At 47.9% G+C, this 19,554-nt stretch overlaps 1 protein-coding gene across 1 annotated transcript in view; it reads right to left on the reverse strand.

Moving 5' to 3' along the window:
• POLR1A (RNA polymerase I subunit A) overlaps positions 1-19,554 on the reverse strand; it is a 298,145-nt gene that overhangs the window by 220,297 nt on the left and 58,294 nt on the right. The window contains exons 6-14 of the mRNA XM_063924980.1: positions 17,774-17,871; positions 17,080-17,166; positions 14,399-14,495; positions 13,581-13,743; positions 13,037-13,210; positions 10,092-10,214; positions 9,775-10,002; positions 8,750-9,004; positions 8,402-8,593 (exon numbers count right to left, since the gene is read on the reverse strand). Of these exons, the coding sequence (XP_063781050.1) occupies positions 8,402-8,593; positions 8,750-9,004; positions 9,775-10,002; positions 10,092-10,214; positions 13,037-13,210; positions 13,581-13,743; positions 14,399-14,495; positions 17,080-17,166; positions 17,774-17,871 (1,417 nt within the window). The remainder of the gene's footprint in view (positions 1-8,401; positions 8,594-8,749; positions 9,005-9,774; positions 10,003-10,091; positions 10,215-13,036; positions 13,211-13,580; positions 13,744-14,398; positions 14,496-17,079; positions 17,167-17,773; positions 17,872-19,554) is intronic.

Genomic DNA, 19,554 nt, shown 5'->3' on the forward strand with positions numbered 1-19,554 from the left:
TAGGAACCCCGGTTAACAGTATGATAACAATGGAGCCTCTGAACAGATGGCTCGCAATAACAACCCGATTTGTGTAACAATAACTATTTACAAGTATTGCAGACAATCCGCACTTGGGATGGGCGCCCAGCATCCACTACGGACTACGAGAAATAGAATTACCGATGAGTAAATTCTTATTTTCTCTGACGTCCTAGTGGATGCTGGGGACTCCGTAAGGACCATGGGGATTATACCAAAGCTCCCAAACGGGCGGGAGAGTGCGGATGACTCTGCAACACCGAATGAGAGAACTCCAGGTCCTCCTCAGCCAGGGTATCAAATTTGTAGAATTTTGCAAACGTGTTTGCCCCTGGCCAAGTAGCAGCTCGGCAAAGTTGTAATGCCGAGACCCCTCGGGCAGCCGCCCAAGATGAGCCCACCTTCCTTGCGGAATGGGCTTTTACAGATTTAGGCTGCGGTAGTCCCACCGCAGAATGCGCCAGCTGAATAGTGCTACAAATCCAGCGCGCGATAGTCTGCTTAGAAGCAGGAGCACCCAGTTTGTTGGGTGCATACAGGATAAACAGCGCGTCAGTTTTCCTGACTCCAGCCGTCCTGGAAACATAAATTTTCAGGGCCCTGACTACGTCCAGTAACTTGGAATGCTCCAAGTTCCTAGTGGCCGCAGGCACCACAATAGGCTGGTTCAAGTGAAACGCTGATACCACCTTCGGGAGAAACTGAGGACGAGTCCTCAACTCTGCCCTATCCATATGGAAAATCAGATAAGGGCTTTTATAGGACAAAGCAGCCAATTCTGACAAACGCCTGGCCGAAGCCAGAGCCAACAGCATGACCACTTTCCACGTGAGATATTTCAAATCCACAGTCTTAAGTGGTTCAAACCAATGTGATTTCAGGAACTCCAAAACCACATTGAGATCCCAAGGTGCCACTGGGGGCACAAAAGGAGGCTGAATACGCAGAACTCCTTTGACAAAAGTCTGAACTTCAGGCAGTGAAGCCAGTTCTTTCTGGAAGAAAATCGACAGGGCCGAAATCTGGACCTTAATGGACCCCAATTTGAGGCCCAACGTCACCCCTGCTTGCAGGAAATGCAGGAATCGACCCAGTTGAAATTCCTCCGTTGGGGCCTTCCTGGCCTCACACCAAGCAACATATTTCCGCCAAATGCGGTGATAATGTTTTGCGGTGACATCCTTCCTGGCTTTGATCAGGGTAGGGATGACTTCCTCCGGAATTCCCTTTTCCTTCAGGATCCGGTGTTCAACCGCCATGCCGTCAAACGTAGCCGCGGTAAGTCTTGGAACAGACAGGGCCCCTGCTGCAGCAGGTCCTGTCTGAGCGGCAGAGGCCAAGGGTCCTCTGAAAGCATCTCTTGAAGTTCCGGGTACCAAGCTCTTCTTGGCCAATCCGGAACCACGAGTATAGTTTTCACTCCTCGCCTTCGTATTATTCTCAGTACCTTGGGAATGAGAGGCAGAGGAGGAAACACATAAACCGACTGGTACACCCACGGTGTTACTGGAGCGTCCACAGCGATCGCCTGAGGGTCCCTTGACCTGGCGCAATATCTTTTTAGCTTTTTGTTGAGGCGGGACGCCATCATGTCCACCTGTGGTCTTTCCCACCGGTTTACCATCATTTGGAAGACTTCTGGATGAAGTCCCCATTCTCCCGGGTGGAGGTCGTGCCTGCTGAGGAAGTCTGCTTCCCAGTTGTCCACTCCCGGAATGAACACTGCTGTCAGTGCTAACACATGATTTTCCGCCCATCGGAGAATCCTTGTGGCTTCTGCCATTGCCCTCCTGCTTCTTGTGCCGCCCTGTCTGTTTACATGGGCGACCGCCGTGATGTTGTCTGATTGGATCAGTACCGGCTGGTTCTGAAGCAGGGGCCTTGCCTGGCTTAGGGCATTGTAGATGGCCCTTAGCTCTAGAATATTTATGTGAAGCGAAATCTCCTGATTTGACCACAGTCCTTGGAAATTTCTTCCCTGTGTGACTGCGCCCCAGCCCCGAAGGCTGGCATCCGTGGTCACCAGGACCCAGTCCTGTATTCCGAATCTGCGGCCCTCTAGTAGATGAGCCCTCTGCAGCCACCACAGCAGCGACACCCTGGTCCTTGCCGACAGGGTTATCCGCTGTTGCATCTGGAGATGGGACCCGGACCATTTGTCCAACAGGTCCCACTGGAAAGTCCTTGCGTGGAACCTTCCGAATGGAATTGCTTCGTACGAAACAACCATTTTTCCCAGGACTCGTGTGCATTGATGTACCGACACCTGTCCCGGTTTTAGGAGGTCTCTGACTACAGATGACAACTCCTCGGCTTTTTCCACTGGAAGAAACACTTTTCTGGTCTGTGTCCAGAATCATTCCCAGGAACAGAAGACGTGTCGTCGGGACCAGCTGTGACTTTGGAATATTGAGAATCCAGCCGTGCTGTTGTAGCACTTCCCGAGAAAGTGCTACCCCCACTACCAACTGTTCCTTGGACCTCGCCATTATCAGGAGATCGTCCAAGTACGGGATAATTAAAACTCCCTTCTTGCGAAGGAGTATCATCATTTCGGCCATTACCATGGTAAAGACCCTCGGTGCCGTGGATAACCCAAACGGCAGCGTCTGGAACTGATAGTGACAGTCCTGTACCACAAATCTGAGGTACTCCTGGTGAGGAGGGTAAATGGGGACATGCAGGTACGCATCCTTGATGTCCAGGGAGACCATGTAATCCCCCTCGTCCAGGCTCGCAATAACCGCCCTGAGCGATTCCATCTTGAACTTGAACCTTTTGATATAAGTGTTCAAGGATTTTAAATTTAAGATGGGTCTCACCGAACCGTCCGGTTTCGGTTCCACAAACATTGTGGAACAGTAACCCTTCCCTTGCTGAAGGAGGGGTACCTTGACAATCACTTGCTGTGAATACAGTTTTTGGATAGCCACCAACACTGCCTCCCTGGCAGAGGGAGTTGCTGGTAAGGCAGATTTTAGAAAACGGCGGGGGGGGGGGGGGGGGGGGGGACGTCTCGAATTCCAGCCTGTACCCCTGAGATACTACTTGAAGGGCCCAGGGATCCACCTGTGAGAGAGCCCACTGTGTGCTGAAATTTCTGAGACGGGCCCCCACCGTACCCGGATCCGCCTGTGAAGCCCCAGCGTCATGCTGTGGACTTACCGGACGCGGGGGAGGACTTTTGCTCTTGGGAACTGGCTGTATGCTGCAGCTTTTTCCCTCTACCTTTGCCTCTCGGCAGAAAGGATGCGCCTCGCGCCCTCTTGTGTTTATGGGGCCGAAAGGACTGTACTTGATAATACGGTGCCTTCTTTTGCTGTGGGGTAGCCTGTGGCAAAAATGTCGATTTCCCAGCCGTAGCTGTGGAAACGAGGTCTGAAAGACCATCCCCAAACAGTTCCACCCCCTTATAAGGCAAAACTTCCATGTGCCTTTTTGAATCGGCATCACCTGACCACTGCCGAGTCCATAACCCCCTTCTGGCGGCAATGGACATTGCGCTTATTTTTGATGCCAGCCGGCAAATATCCCTCTGTGCATCACGCATGTATAAGACAGCGTCCTTTATATGCTCTACTGTCAGCAAAATAGTGTCCCTATCCAGGGTATCAATATTATCCGACAGGGAATCTGACCACGCAGCAGCAGCACTGCACATCCATGCTGATGCAATCGCTGGTCGCAATACAATGCCCGTGTGTGTATATATAGCTTTTAGGGTAGCCTCCTGCTTTCTATCAGCAGGATCCTTTAGGGCGGCTGTATCCGGAGACGGTAGTGCCACCTGTTTTGATAAACGTGTAAGCGCTTTATCTACCCTAGGGGACGTTTCCCAACGTGACCTATCCTCTGGCGGGAAAGGGTACGCTGCCAATAACCGTTTAGAAATTATCAATTTCTTATCGGGGGAAGTCCAGGCTTCCTCACACACCTCATTTAATTCCTCAGATGCAGGAAAAACTACTGGTAGTTTTTTCTCACCGAACATAATACCCTTTTTTGTGGTACCTGGGGTACTATCAGAAATGTGTAATACATTTTTCATTGCCTCAATCATGTAACGGGTGGACCTATTGGAGGGTACACTAGTCTCATCGTCGTCGACACTGGAGTCGGTATCCGTGTCGACATCTGTGTCTGCCATCTGAGGTAGCGGCCGTTTTAAAGCCCCTGATGACATTTGAGACGCTGGAACAGTCACAAGCTGAGTAGCCGGCTGTCCTATGTCGTCAAACCTTTTATGTAATGAGCTGACACTGTCACGTAATTCCTTCCATAAGTCCATCCACACAGGTGTCGACCCCTCAGGGGGTGACAACACATTTACAGGCATTTGCTCTGCCTCCACATCATTTTCCTCATCATACATGTCGACACAGCGGTACCGACACACAGCACACACACAGGGAATGCTCTGACAGAGGACAGGACCCCACAAAGCCCTTTGGGGAGACAGAGGGAGAGTATGCCAGCACACACCAGAGCGCTATATACCACAGGGATATCACCTATAAAGAGTGTTTTCCCTTATAGCTGCATATATATATATATATTATACTGCGCCTAAATTTGTGCCCCCCCTCTCTTTTTTACCCTTTCTGTAGTGCAGGACTGCAGGGGAGAGCCAGGGAGCGATCCTTCCAGCGGAGCTGTGAGGGAAAATGGCGCCAGTGTGCTGAGGGAGATGGCTCCGCCCCTTTCTCGGCGGGCTTTCTCCCGCTTTTTGTGTTATTCTGGCAGGGGTAATTTACACCTATATAGCCTCTGGGGCTATATATGGTGTCAGTTTTGCCAGCCAAGGTGTTAATATTGCTGCTCAGGGCGCCCCCCCCCCCCCAGCGCCCTGCACCCATCAGTGACCGAAGTGTGTGGTGTGCATGAGGAGCAATGGCGCACAGCTGCAGTGCTGTGCGCTACCTTGGAGAAGACAGAAGTCTTCAGCCGCCGATTTTCCGGACCTTCTTGCTTCTGGCTCTGTAAGGGGGACGGCGGCGCGGCTCCGGGAACGGACGACGAGGTCGGGTCCTGTGTGCGATCCCTCTGGAGCTAATGGTGTCCAGTAGCCTAAGAAGCCCAAGCTACCACCACTTAGGTAGGTTCGCTTCTTCTCCCCTTAGTCCCTCGCTGCAGTGAGCCTGTTGCCAGCAGGTCTCACTGTAAAATAAAAAACCTAAACTATACTTTCTTTCTAGGAGCTCAGGAGAGCCCCTAGTGTGCATCCAGCTCGGCCGGGCACAGAAATCTAACTGAGGCTTGGAGGAGGGTCATAGGGGGAGGAGCCAGTGCACACCAGATAGACCTAAATCTTTCTTTAGATGTGCCCAGTCTCCTGCGGAGCCGTCTATTCCCCATGGTCCTTACGGAGTCCCCAGCATCCACTAGGACGTCAGAGAAACAAACATTATCAAGAGCTTAGAAACTATGGACAGGAAATCTAATATGGCTAGTGTACACTATGAATCCAGGTTGGATAATGATCACCTTTACGAAGAAAATGTTGACCTAGTCTGCAATAGCACTAGTGACTAAAAACTACTGACTGATGCGCCCTCTGGTGGTTGTTAGTGGCACAGCAGCAGGAAAGCCAAAGGCTGCCAAATAAAGTCGAAACACCTGTAGAATTCAATCCATGTGAGTAATGCGCCCTCTAGTGGACATCGCTAGAAATAATGTCAAGCTTCATAGAATAGGAGAGGAATTATACTTTAGCTTGGTTTTCTTTTCATTTAAGTACTACATAGCAGTGCCGTAACTAGGCATTTTAGCTCTGTGTGCAAGAAACGGCATTGGCGCCCCCCCACCTTATGTAAAATATGGGCAGTGCGCGCGTGGAAAAAATTAGGGGCGTGGCTTCATATCCTAACACATAATTAAGGTTCAAAAAGGGTTGAGATTGCCTAAAGGATAAAAAAAAAAAGGGGCAGATTAGATGGGCCAAGTGGTTCTTATCTGCCGTCAAATTCTATGTTTCTATGTTTCATGGGGAAAGGGTGTGGCCACAAAATAATACCAATTCATACTACGGTGCACAGTAGTCTCCATTATTCAAATTACACCGCACAGTAGCGCCACTACACCAGGTAGAGACCCTTTTACACATTACGGCAGACAGTCCCCCTTTTTACACATTACGGCAGACAGTCCCCCTTTTTACACATTACGGCAGACAGCGTCCCCTTCTTACACATTACGGCAGACAGCGTCCCCTTTTTACACATTACGGCAGACAGTCCCCCTTTTTACACATTACGACAGACGGCATCCCCTTTTTACACATTACGGCAGACGGCATCCCCCTTCTTACACATTACGGCAGACTGCGTCTCCCTTCTTACACATTACGGCAGACAGTCCCCCTTTTTACACATTACGGCAGACAGTCCCCCTTTTTACACATTACGGCAGACAGCGTCCCCTTCTTACACATTACGGCAGACAGCGTCCCCTTTTTACACATTACGGCAGACAGTCCCCCTTTTTACACATTACGACAGACGGCAACCCCTTTTTACACATTACGACAGACGGCGTCCCCCTTCTTACACATTACGGCAGACTGCGTCCCCCTTCTTACACATTACGGCAGACTGCGTCCCCCTTCTTACACATTACGGCAGACAGTCCCCCTTTTTAAACATTACGGCAGACAGTCCCCCTTTTTACACATTACGGCAGACAGCGTCCCCTTTTTAAACATTACGGCAGACTGCGTCCCCCTTCTTACACATTACGGCAGACAGTCCCCCTTTTTACACATTATGGCAGACAGTCCCCCTTTTTACTCATTACGGCAGACAGCGTCCCCTTTTTACACATTTTGGCAGACCGCATCCCCCTTTTTACACATTACGGCAGACAGCGTCCCCTTTTTACACATTACGGCAGACAGCGTCCCCTTTTTACACATTACGGCAGACAGCGTCCCCTTTTTACACATTACGGCAGACAGCGTCCCCTTTTTACACATTACGGCAGACAGCGTCCCCTTTTTACACATTACGGCAGACAGCGTCCCCTTTTTACACATTACGGCAGACAGCGTCCCCTTTTTACACATTACGGCAGACAGCGTCCCCTTTTTACACATTACGGCAGACAGCGTCCCTTTTTTACACATTACGGCAGACAGCGTCCCCTTTTTACACATTACGGCAGACAGCGTCCCCTTTTTACACATTATGGCAGACAGCGTCCCCTTCTTACACATTACGGCAGACAGCGTCCCCCTTTTTACACATTACGGCAGACAGCGTCCCCCTCTTTACACATTACGGCAGACAGCGTCCCCCTTTTTACACATTACGGCAGACAGCGTCCCCCTTTTTACACATTACGGCAGCCAGCGTCGATAGAGAGAGACAGACAGACACTTAACATCTCTCCCCGCTGTCCTCTGTGACACTGGCTGGTGCTGCTGTGCTGTGTTGGGGCGGGCTGCGGCTGGGCAATGGAGCTGAGCGGCGCCTGTGGCTGGAGCATGCTTGCGGGTCCTCCGCGCTCTGTACAGTGGAGCTAAGACAGCCTGTAGCAGGGAAATGCTGGCGCCTGGCGGGTCCTCCCCGCCTTGATGCTCCGTACAGTGGAGCTGAAGCGGCTTGCAGCATGTTGGCGGGTCCTCCCCGCTCCCATGCTCCACAGTACGGAGCATGGGAGCGGGGAGGACCCGCCAACATGCCCCAGCCGCAAGCCGCTTCAGCTCCACTTTATGGAGTCCGTACAGTGGAGCTGAGGCGGCTTGCTGTGCTGGGGCGGGCTGCGGCTGGGCAATGGAGCTGTACGGAGCTCTGATGCTCCGTACAGTGTTAAACAGGGCCGTGACTGTGCGCTCCACAGAGCTCTGCGCTGTGTGCGAGGCCCCACTCGCACACACCTAGTTACGGCCCTGCTACATAGCATTGCCCCATCCTGTCTTGACCGTCCCCCAAGCTCTGTTCTTAATCTGGCCATACACCAGACCAACTTTCCTCCAACCATCCAACTTGTCTGTCCAACTACAACACTGTCCCACACACCTAACAAACTCTTTGCACTATGAACTTTAATTACGTCTGAGATTGACGCAGGTGCGGGATGCAGGCCGGTCTCCAATGTTTTCTTTAAAGGGACAGTCATTTACAAGGCATGCTTTTGCCTTGTACATGACTGCCGCTTAATAAAAAAAAAAAAAAAAAGTCCAGCATCTCTGGCAATCTCAGACGCTATTACATCTCGCCTCGTGTAGTCAAACCATTGCAGTTGCTCCACAGTGCCAGACTCTCTATGTTCACCAACAGGTTATAAGTACACAGTGCTGGAACGCAACATGGGGGGGCAGTTCAGCAGCAGCCGCGGTGCCACAATTACACCAGTGCAGCTCTCGGACAATTATTTATTTTACCTGTTTTCCTGTCCATAGCCTGCATGGTTTCACAATTGCTGGCGGAAGCGTTTTGACGCGGCCTCGCTTATCGGTCAGCCCTCTGTATACCAGCTCCATGTACTGTTCTCTGGTAAAGAAGCAGCCGCGGATAGTCATACTCGCTCCGGAAACCATGTGATCTTGGATCAGGCCAGCTAAGGGCGTCCCATCCTTAGAGAAAGACGGAAACAGAATATATTAGCGATTCTCTGTCACGGATGACCGGCAGAAGACAGGCCATCTCTAGATTCATTGTTGGCTTTTCCCCTCAGAGGCCTCAGTGGATGGAATGGCAGCCCGCAGACTTAGTCTGCTGGGAGAGAGTACCTTGGGCACCAAGTACTGCTCGTCGGTACACGCTATGGTGTAGGCCTCAGCTCGGCCTAGCTCGCTCTGCGGAAAGTGAGCGTTCATTTCATCTCCGTCAAAGTCGGCGTTGTAGGCCTTGCAGTTGGCGTAGTGCAGCCTCAGCACCTTCTCCCCCGGAAGGACCCGGGCCTTGTGAGCTTGGATGGACGGCCTGTGCAGCGTAGGCTGGCGGTTGAGTAACAGGACATCACCATTCTTAACATGACGGTACACCTGTGGTTACAGAGGGAAGCAAAACATACATGAAGAAGCCGTGCAGACCACATGTAAGCTTAAACAAGTTTCACAATTTATCTGTAACAAAGCTAAATGCCACACAGTGGGTCCCCTGGCTTGCCTGTGGCATGATTCAGTGTACCAACACGCTGCTGACTGCAATGCTGGTGCTATTGGATACTAAGGGGGATATTCAATTACACCCCCCCCCCCCCCAAAAAAAAAAAAAAAACTATATATATATTTTTTATTTATTTTTTTAAATCGGGCTTAATGCTGCGAGAGGGGACCCGCTATGGAGGCTGCAAGCGGGCCCTCTTCTCTCTTAAAATGACCCTGGTGAGAGGAGCTGAATGTAGATACACGCCGCCACCAGCTATCGGGAGTGACCATCTTTTCCTGAGTCACAGCGCAGCTTTAACGCCAATCCCAATAATTAGTAAGAGATGTACTAGAACACTGTCTGCGAGCGAAGCGTTGTGCGTCTCTGTAAGGGGTGTCTCTTAATGTGCCTGTTTTAGATATATGAGGAGTATAACCAATCAGCTCCTAACTGCCATGTCACAGGCTGGGTTTGAAAAATGTCAGGGTCTGATTGGCTGATACTTTCTTCTCTCTCCAAGCTTTGATACATCTTCCCCATAGGATGAGAGTCTATATGGAGACCATGCTAGAAGCGGAAGATGGATTCTGCCAATATCAGGTGGGAAAAACATTACATTGTAGAGAGAGGAAACAAATGACGGGGAGGACGACAAGCCACTCACAATTTTGGCAGGCAGTCTCTGGGTACCAGTAGACGGAGTGAGCAGCTGCTTAGCAATGGCCTCCCGCTGTACAAGATTAGAGGGGTTCAATATCGTGCGAGACCCGTCCTCATTCACCACAAGAGAGGCTCCAGGGTGGACGTTGGGCCCATTGATCACGGCTTGCCTCAGCTCCTGCACGTTCCAGGTAGTGACAGGGGTTGGATAGGTCAACTTGGTAGCAAATACCTTACAGGAGACAATAGGAATCAAATCAGTCTCGTCTTCAATGGTGAATAGGTTATAGAGAGCGCAGCCAGACCACTCCAGATACTAACCATAGGAATTCCAATCTCATTGGTACTGATGTACATGTCTGGGCAGATGACGGAACGCGCAGCATAATCCACGCGTTTCCCCATCATGTGTTTCCGAAACAGACCTTCCTTTTTCTCTAGAAGCTATGTGAAAAGCAGAAAGGTTTACTCTCTTACTATGCAGTTTGCCCCTTACAGGGAATACAGGTTAAGATTAACGTCCAGGTATCCGCTGCAGCAGGGGGCATTTTTATTGATTGTTATTTTTATATGTACATGTGTTTACATTTATATTTATTTGTATTTATCATTATTTATGTTTATTATTTTATATATGCAATAAATTTGAGCTAAATAGCTATATGCGCTCTCTGATAATTAATTATTATCCTCTGTATTACTTACATAATATAAAGAAACCATTGTGATTTTAAATGTACAAACTAATGTACCAACTAAATGTACCAACTAAAGTAGTAAGAACGCCACTTCAGCTTTGGTACTAATTCATCCTTTTATGAAGGCTGTGGTTTATGAGGGATGAGCTTCTATACCTAAACAGGCAGATAATGCGTGACTGACAGCCTGGCAGAGTTGGTTTGGAGGAAAGCAGGGTGTGGAATGTTTGACATCACTGGTCCGCCCCTCTGTATGAATCGGAGTTGAAGCTGGGCACACACTGGAGCAATGTTGGGCCGATTTGCCGCTACGTAACGACAAATCGCCTACATCGCTCAGTGTTTATGGGTGCATTCTCAGCTGTTGGAACTGTGTCATATCCCATTAGATCATTATCCAAGAGCAGCAATGCAAAGTCCTAGTAACAGTGAGCAATGCATGCTACAGTCATTGTTCATATCTGAAATTTTACATGTTAAGATTTAGGGGTGTGGATTAAAAGATAGACAGTATATAGACAGTCAATAGGTCGACACCAGATGTTCGACATGGTCAAAAGATCAACATAGAACATTTTTTATTATTTTTAACCTAAACTTAATCTTCCCCCCTCCGGCAGTCTGACCCAAACTTTCCCTTCCGGTAGCCTAACCCTAACCCTCCCCCTGGTGCCAAATCCTAACCTCCCCCCCAAGCATCCTAACCCTAACCTTCCCCTCCAGACAGCCTAACCCTCCCCCTGGTGCCAAACCCTAACCCTCCCCCTGGTGCCAAACCCTAACCTTCCCCTCCAGGCAGCCTAACCCTAACCCTCCCCATGGTGCAAAAACCTAACCTTCCCCTCCAGTACCCTAACACTAACCTTCCCCTCCGGTAGCCTAACCCTAAAAATTATGAAAACCATGGGCTGACCATTTGAATGTCAACCTTTTGAGCCTGTTGAAATTTCCATCCTGTCGACTTATTGACTGTCGACTAACTGGTGTCAACCTACTGACTGTCTATCTTCCATCTGGATGCAGGATTCAGTAGTCCTTTAACCACAGTCTCTTTTATTTTGTTTGGACCCAATTTCCAATGTCACCGCACTAGGATGAGGAAAACGCTTTAGCTGCAGCAGCGCTGTATGAATGTGACGGACACAGATAGTAGTAAAATGCAATTAGTAACAGAGAGACTGGACAGCTGGCTGCACAATAAACCTATAGCGTGTACAATACACAGAACAGGGCGAGCCAGCTGTCAAAGTCGGAAAAATATCATGATTCACATGCCTTGTACTAACCCCATGCACATGCCCGCTGCACGTGCACCCAGTCTGCGGTGCGTGTGCATATCCGCAAATTGCGTAAGATCGCTCCGGCGATCACGCGCGTGTTATGCGCATTTACGGTAGAGTTTGTGAGCGTGTAGCGGGCGACTCGATCGTAACATATTTAACCTATATAGTGTGTTTTGTAGATAATATTTCCCTTAACAATGTCAGTAAAAATGCTTCGTTTAAATGGTTTGTGGACATGGGGATTCCTCTTTGCATGATATGAAGGGTCAGACAAAGGTTGAAAGGTGGTGTTTAGTATCCAGCTGTAGAGTATTTTAATAGTAACATTTCAGTGTTGGTTAGGAAGAGATTGTTCGCTGCTGCGTATAATTACGCACAAAAGTATGTTTGGAGCATTAAATGTATTTGCAGTTTATTACACATGCGGGGGGAATCCAGAGGATACCTCCCACCTGGACAGTTGGAGAAGGACACAGCCCACCTGTTTAAACCCACCTATGACCTTTACTATAATGTGGAGACACATTCCTGTGTCCAATGAACAATGAGATTGTAGGGACCATTGTATTGTGAATGTATGCTGTAAATATAAGGACCACCATTGCTGGGGCAGTCACTCACTCTCTGCAAGGTTTTCACACTGAAGGCTGGAGGCTGGTTCCAGAAGCGCTTGCGAATCATTCCCACGTGTGTAAGTTCTCTGTGGCCACTTTGTTACCCTTTTGTGTATGCCATTCATTCTCTCTGTGTACCTGTGTTTGCGATCGTTTGCTATTGTTTATATTTGTTTCATGTTATTCTGTTTAGATATTAATGTTAGGTTTGTAGTGTATAAGCTGTAACTGTTTTTCCCCTTTTAAATACTAAAATCTTCTAAGAAGGTGTTGGAACCTTACCAAGTTTTGTGTATTTCACCATTTATTACTAAGGGTTTCTGAGCATCTCAATCGCTCAAACAGCTTGCTTAATTACAAGGTTAACCAGTGTTACATCATTGCAGTATCTCAGTACTAAGGTTTACAGTATAAGCATATTCTGTGTTTAAGGTTTAAAAGGTTATTGACTGTGTGTGCGCTCGCTGTGTGTATTCCGTACACCCAGCGCGTGTGTACGTTACTTGCGTACCACGTGCGAAGTCTCTGTACGTAAATAGCGTACAAAGTGCGTAGCACGTGCACGTGGTTTAGCGGCCATAACGGCTTCACGTTGTTAATACATAGCTTATGTTCAAAGGTAAATATTTGACTCTATCACAGCTGAACGGGATACATTGGATGAGACCAACCTGCCGAACACCAGGGAACTTCTCACTTATCAGTTTGTCCATATCGCTATCAAACACGATGTTCACGTGAGCCTGAAGCCGGACCCATGAGTTGTAGAGTTTGTCGGTGAGCGACAGCCCGGACAACATGGGCAAGAAGGAGCGATCAATGGTCTGCTCAGGTTCAGCCTGCTCCTGGAAATCACAAACAGAATGAGGTACAGAGGAGAGACAGCGATCATGGCTGTGAGGCAGGCGTGGGCAATAAGCGGCCCTCCTGCTGTTGTGGGACTACACATCCCAGCATGCTTTGCCACAATTTTGCTATCAGGGCATGCTAAAACTGTGGCAGGGCATGCTGGGATGTGTAGTTTAACAGCAGCTGGAGGGACGCTTATTGCCCACCCCTGCAGTAAGTGGTAGATAGGCACACGTATGCCCAGTCCTGTTCAGGTGGGAGACAAGGAACGGAAACCTCACACTATAGACATATCTATATGGGCTGGCATGCCTGATGTCTGCAGTATCAGCATGGAGTCAGTAATCCGGACACTCATCACCTTACCAGGCCTATGTCGGTCTCTTCGTTAGGCGGGGGCTTGCTCTGCTCCTCGGCCATCACTGCCAGGAGTTTCTGTATCACGGATATGTCTTTCAGGACGGCCACCAGGTTAACGGTCTGCCCATTGGTGAACATCTGATCCGCCAGGCGATTGACAGGCCGGTAACTATGGAAACAGGAGAGATCATGATACCACTGACACACAAGTGAAATGGTCGACTCCAGGTTTTTTGGGGGAAATTAACATCTTCTTTACTGCATTGAAATAGGACAGAGGTATGAGCCCATCATTTCAGATCCTCTGCAATGGTTTTGGCCTGATTAGTGGAGAGATTTATCAAACCTTCGAATTAGATAAAGTGAAAGGTTGGATACATGTGCCCTTAGGTCTCATCGGTTGATAATATAAATACATTACAGTTATCTGACATAGTATATATCACAGGATATTATCTAATATATCAGAAACCTAGAAATGACACATACTCAGTTACACAATGTACATACAGAAAAGGAAACACAGGGCAGAAGTATTAAAGCTAATGGCAATGGTCGTCTACCACTACAGTTATCTTTATCATTCTGATACTTATCCCGGGAGCTGACAGCTGTCCTCTGCCTACCAGCATGGCTGACTGACCCCACTAACCAACCCCCGTGTGACCCACTAAGTGCCAAAGGGCAGATCTGTGCAAGCTAGCTAACCACAAGGGTGATCAGATTGGGAGCGGGTCCTAGCGTTCGTGCTGCGGCACTTCATCAGGCAGCGTACGGCCAGCAGTGAGCTACAACCTATCAGAGTGAAGGAGGTATACAGTTACCGAGCCGGAGGGACCACCACCAGGTCTAGGAAGAATTTCTCTGGAGAGGAGTCCTGGCCAATCTCTAGCCCAGAGAAGAGGCACTGCAGGAAGAAACCTGGGGATATATAAGATGTAGGTTAGGTGATCGCACACTACACAGCATAATATATACATTAATATATATATTACTATCACATCATCTACAGTGGTCACTGATCGGACATGGTCACAGGCTGCAGCACAGACAACGATGGGGACTGTGCTCCAGCGCAGCTAAAACACATTACATGCTCGCATTTAAATGCAGCTTCCGGGACCCGGGGGTCATGTGACTGTCACTTCCGAGTATGACATCCAATCCTCCGCTACGCCTAACCCTAATCCCTACCCCTCCCAATAGTGTTTAACCCTAACCCCTCAGCAGCCTAACCCTCCCGCCTGCAAACTAACATCAACATCTCACCTATCAACATTCTGAGAATGCCGACACACTGCCTGTCAACATTTTAACAATGTCCAAGTAACTGTCAACATTGTGGTGTTGACATGGTCACTGTCAACCTTTAGATATGTCGACATTTCACAGCTGTCTGCGTGATGAATGTTGACACAGCGTCGACATTATGACCATGTCACCATTCCGACTGCCATCATATCATACTATGCCCATTAATGTAAATCAATGTCTGTGCATTACAGGGCTAAGAATAGAACACACCTGAAGTAAATTAATTTCACCAAACGTCTCTCCTATGCTGGGTACACATTAGACGATCCCAGACCACGGCCAACGGGACAACTAATGTAACGATACATCGGTCATCTGTACACACTGAATGATATAGCGAGCAACCGCAAGATATATCGTTAATTAGCAACATTCAGCTACATGCAGTTGGCTCGTTCCATTGGCTGGTCATCACAGCAGATGGGACAACCTCAATGTCAGCACACGGGAGTGCTCGGTAGTGCGTACACACTATGACACCACGGGCCGATCCCAGCTTTAAAAATATTTTTAGTCTTGGATAGAGTTTAAGAAAATCATACAAAATTGGAAAAAAAATAAACATGTGGATAGGGTGTAATGGGTGACTCCGAGACCCACCGTGGGACCCCAGCAGATACACAGTGTAAGGAGTGCAGCTAGTAGCTAAAAGTGTGAGTTTTATTTGACTTCTTTGTTGCAGCGCTGGCCAGGACCATTACAGCAATCTATTTATTTTTCCTAGATTTACACAAAGTAATCCTTTAATGTTTTCTATTCTGATGACTGTGGATAAAGCATGAAGAGGGGAAGTGCAGATGCCTGCCCCAAAACTATAGACTAACAGTCTCCCGGGTAACAAATGCTCTGTGCAGATAGCTGGAAAGGGAATAAATGATGCGCAATAAGCTTTGACGTGTTCCTTTTGTCTAATATCAGCAGCCACTAGACAAGCGGCTACAACCTGTTGGACTTGCTGTTTCTGACGGAAATACCCCATTAAATTCTACTGAGAAGAAGTTGGAGGGAGGTACAGAGGCGGATTGGTTATAACATCACAGGGACTATCCCCGGTAGGCCGATAAGAATAAGAATACTTTATTGTCATTAACAAGACAAGACAAATGAAATGTGAATGAAATTTTCCAATAAACATCCTGCACAATAAAATAACCAATAAAACAAGTCTTACTTATAAATTATCTCATTTCGTTAAGCCGTTTAGTGCACGTATAGCTGTTGGAAAAAAACTATTACGCATACGTTTTGTATGCGTACGTACACTTCTAAAGCATTTTTGTGATGGTAATCTCTCAAAAACGGAGTAATTTGGATGACTAGAATCTGCCAATATGTTTCTAGCTCTTTTTAACACTCTCTTTTCATAAAGATCATATATACATGGAAGGGACAATCGATGTGCATGTGGGGCCTGTTTCGCTTGTTGACATGTGAGGGCTGGTGCTGCCACCATGGTTACACGGTATACCTCAGGTACTGCCCATGTGAGGCCATTTCTACAGATATTTTCCAGGACCACTTTCAGTTCCCAATCCGCCCCTGGTTATGTATCAAAGGAGCAAAAACATCACACAATCTGCTTTGCTTTTTGGAATGCTGAACACTGGGGGTAATTCCAAGTTGATCGCAGCAGGAATTCTGTTAGCAACTGGGCAAAACCATGTGCACTGCAGGTGGGGCAGATATAACATGTGCAGAGAGAGTTAGATTTGGGTGTGGTGTGTTCAATCTGCAATCTAATTTGCAGTGTAAAAATAAAGCAGCCAGTATTTACCCTGCACAGAAACAAAATAACCCACCCAAATCTAACTCTCTCTGCACATGTTATATCTGCCCCCCCTTCCCCCGCAGTGCACATGGTTTTGCCCAACTGTTAAAAAAAATTCCTGCTGCGATCAACTTAGAATTACCCCCACTATACTGAACGCCAGTCCAACATTCCAGTACTCACGTACTTCAGTCTCATTTATTTCCAAAGTGGTTACTACTTATCAGAGTGCCTACTCCACCTTGGATTCAGAAACTGGGGTTATGTCATTGCTAAATAGAAATGTACGGCAACCCAAATAATCATATAATTTGCTTTCACCGCCTTTTTCCAGTTTAATTAAAATGAATAGTGAATTGGTTGCTTTGAGCTAGTATGAAATGCCCTTTATTATACGGAACCCAGATAGACGTAAAGCATTACCCTCATTTTTCCAGAGGGCCTCTATGTGCTCCTTTGTAGTGCTGGGCGTCAGGTAGCCTCGTTTACTTAACTCAAAGCTTTCAATCTCTGAAAAATAAAAGAAATGAAGCTGAATTTCTGTCCGTATAAATTTAGAAGGATGACATTCCATGTTTACGATCATATAACATACAGTACGGAGAGCGACAGCTATGTAATAACCTCCGTCTGATAGAGACTGTTCCATAGCGCAATACAGAAAGACTCCAGTCTACTGCTCTGATTAATTCACATATAAAGCGTAGTTACTATAATTAATTTTATACATCCGATATTTCAGAACCTAGAGATAACATCCTGTAACCTTTACTAAAAAACATGGCTCTGATGTTTCCTTTTGCACCTCCTTGCTAGGCCTAAAAGTTTTCAGAAAAGGTTGTTGGATTTAAGACCCTGGGACAGGACACACATCTGGTGGTGGTGCTATCGACGGCTAGCTGGGTGCATGAGCCGAGACTGGAGAGGCATTACACGCGGGACAGGACGCAAAACACGTATATAGCAGGTGATATCTGATGTGTTAGAAAGGTCTTGTACACCATGAACCTTTAAAACGAACCATTACAACAGTCACTCTCTAGTGTGAGATGTCAGATCATTTATTATTAGACACCGATCTTGTTGGGCGGATTGCACCCCGCATAAGCTAACTCACGCTCTGCAGCTTTGGATGCCCGATCCTGGTTCTTCTTGGATGCCAATATGATGGTCAGCTTGCTGTTGTGCTCCTTTCTCACTACAGACCGCGGTGCGCTATGTGGAAAGGGAAAGAAAAAAAAAGGAGGTCATTAAAAAAAAGAAAAAGAAGAAGAGGTGACCAAAAATAAAAAAAATTGCAAATCACTTCAAAGCAGCGGAGCGACTTTTGCTGTGCAGCTTCATTTTCTTCTAGCAAATTCTAGATTGCGCAATTCCCAATCCTACAGACGTCTTGCAGTACTATAACAGCTCTTAATCCAGATGAAAGACACTGGTGGGGGGAGATGTATAAAGCCTTCTACAGAGGACCAGTGGAGGTGTGGAACATAGAGACCGAACAGGTTCTAGTTATTGCATAAAATGTACTAGATAAATGATAGCCAGAGACTAACTGTAATTGGTTGCTATAGACAACAGCTCCACATCTCCCCTTTAGAAGACTTGATAGACCTCCTCATAGGGCTGTAATAATGGTAATATAACGGGAAATGATATTAAGCAATGTATTACAATCTCCTAAGTAGCTAGGAAAATCAATGGGAAGAGAGTGCAGAATGCAAATTCATTTATATGCAGTGGCATTTCCATAGGGGAGTGGAAGGGGGGGGGGGGGGGTGTATTCCACAATAAATACATATTTTATTCAATATACCATGCAGAACCAGTGCTGGTATTTATTGTAAATCCACAAACAAAGTTGCAGGAGGGCGTAAGACTCTTCTCTGCTGCAGAGTTTAAGAATAAAAATTGGATGAAGCTGTGAATCAGGAAAAAACAGTTTCGGCACCAGGGACATGAAATTTGGAAACCTATCTATTTAGGGTCAGGGGGTGGTGCGGGTTTTGGGGAGAAAGGACGAAGGAGGAGTGGAGGGGTAAGAGGAGAGGAACATATGAAGTGGGAGGTAAGAAGTGCACAGGGCGTGTCTTAGAGGAGGGGACAGCCCACAGTAACTAGCCACACACTGCAGGGGCTGGAGCTGGAGGCAGGGCGGGTGAGGGCCCTGGAGGTGGCAAAATAGAACAGACTGTCATTTACACAGAAGTCCACTACACGCGCTGCCAGAAGTCTCTCCTACCTCCGAGTGGCTCGTTTGTGTATTGTGTGGCTTAGACAACTCCGACAGCCTCCATTGTATAGCTAGGATACCAGTGGCGTAACTAGGGGCCCGCAGCCCCTGCGAGCGCTTGGGGGCACGCAGGGCTGCGGGGCGCCCTAGCCGCCGCCACTCATTTCAGCTGGGAAGGAGGAACACGGAGGACACAGCGCGCGCCTCTCCTGTGTGTCCCTCCTGGGTCTCCGGCGGCAGCGGTGTGTCTGTTAAATGAAGTGCCCAGCACTGGCACTGGGGGAGCATATTTAGTACTGGGGATGGCATATTTGGCACTGGGAGCACAACACCCAGCTCATGAAATACCTGGCAACAAGCATTACCCCCTAGCAACGAGCATGACACCCAGTGCATGAAACCCCTGGCTACGAATATTACCATCTGGCAACAAGCTTGAAACCCAGCAGATGACACCTCTGGCAACAAGCATAACACCTACTGCATGAAACCCCTGGCAACGAGCATGACACCCAGTGCATGAAACCCCTGGCAACGAGCATGACACCCTGGGCATGAAAGCCCCTGGCACCGTGCATGGAACCAAGAACATGAAACCCCTGGCAACGAGCAAGTAATTTAAAAGTAATTAGAAGCCTTACTGTAGGACTTAATGTGTAATGGGCATT

The sequence above is a fragment of the Pseudophryne corroboree genome, chromosome 1 (genome assembly GCF_028390025.1).
Source record: "Pseudophryne corroboree isolate aPseCor3 chromosome 1, aPseCor3.hap2, whole genome shotgun sequence".
In the NCBI taxonomy this organism is placed as follows: Eukaryota; Metazoa; Chordata; class Amphibia; order Anura; family Myobatrachidae; genus Pseudophryne; species Pseudophryne corroboree.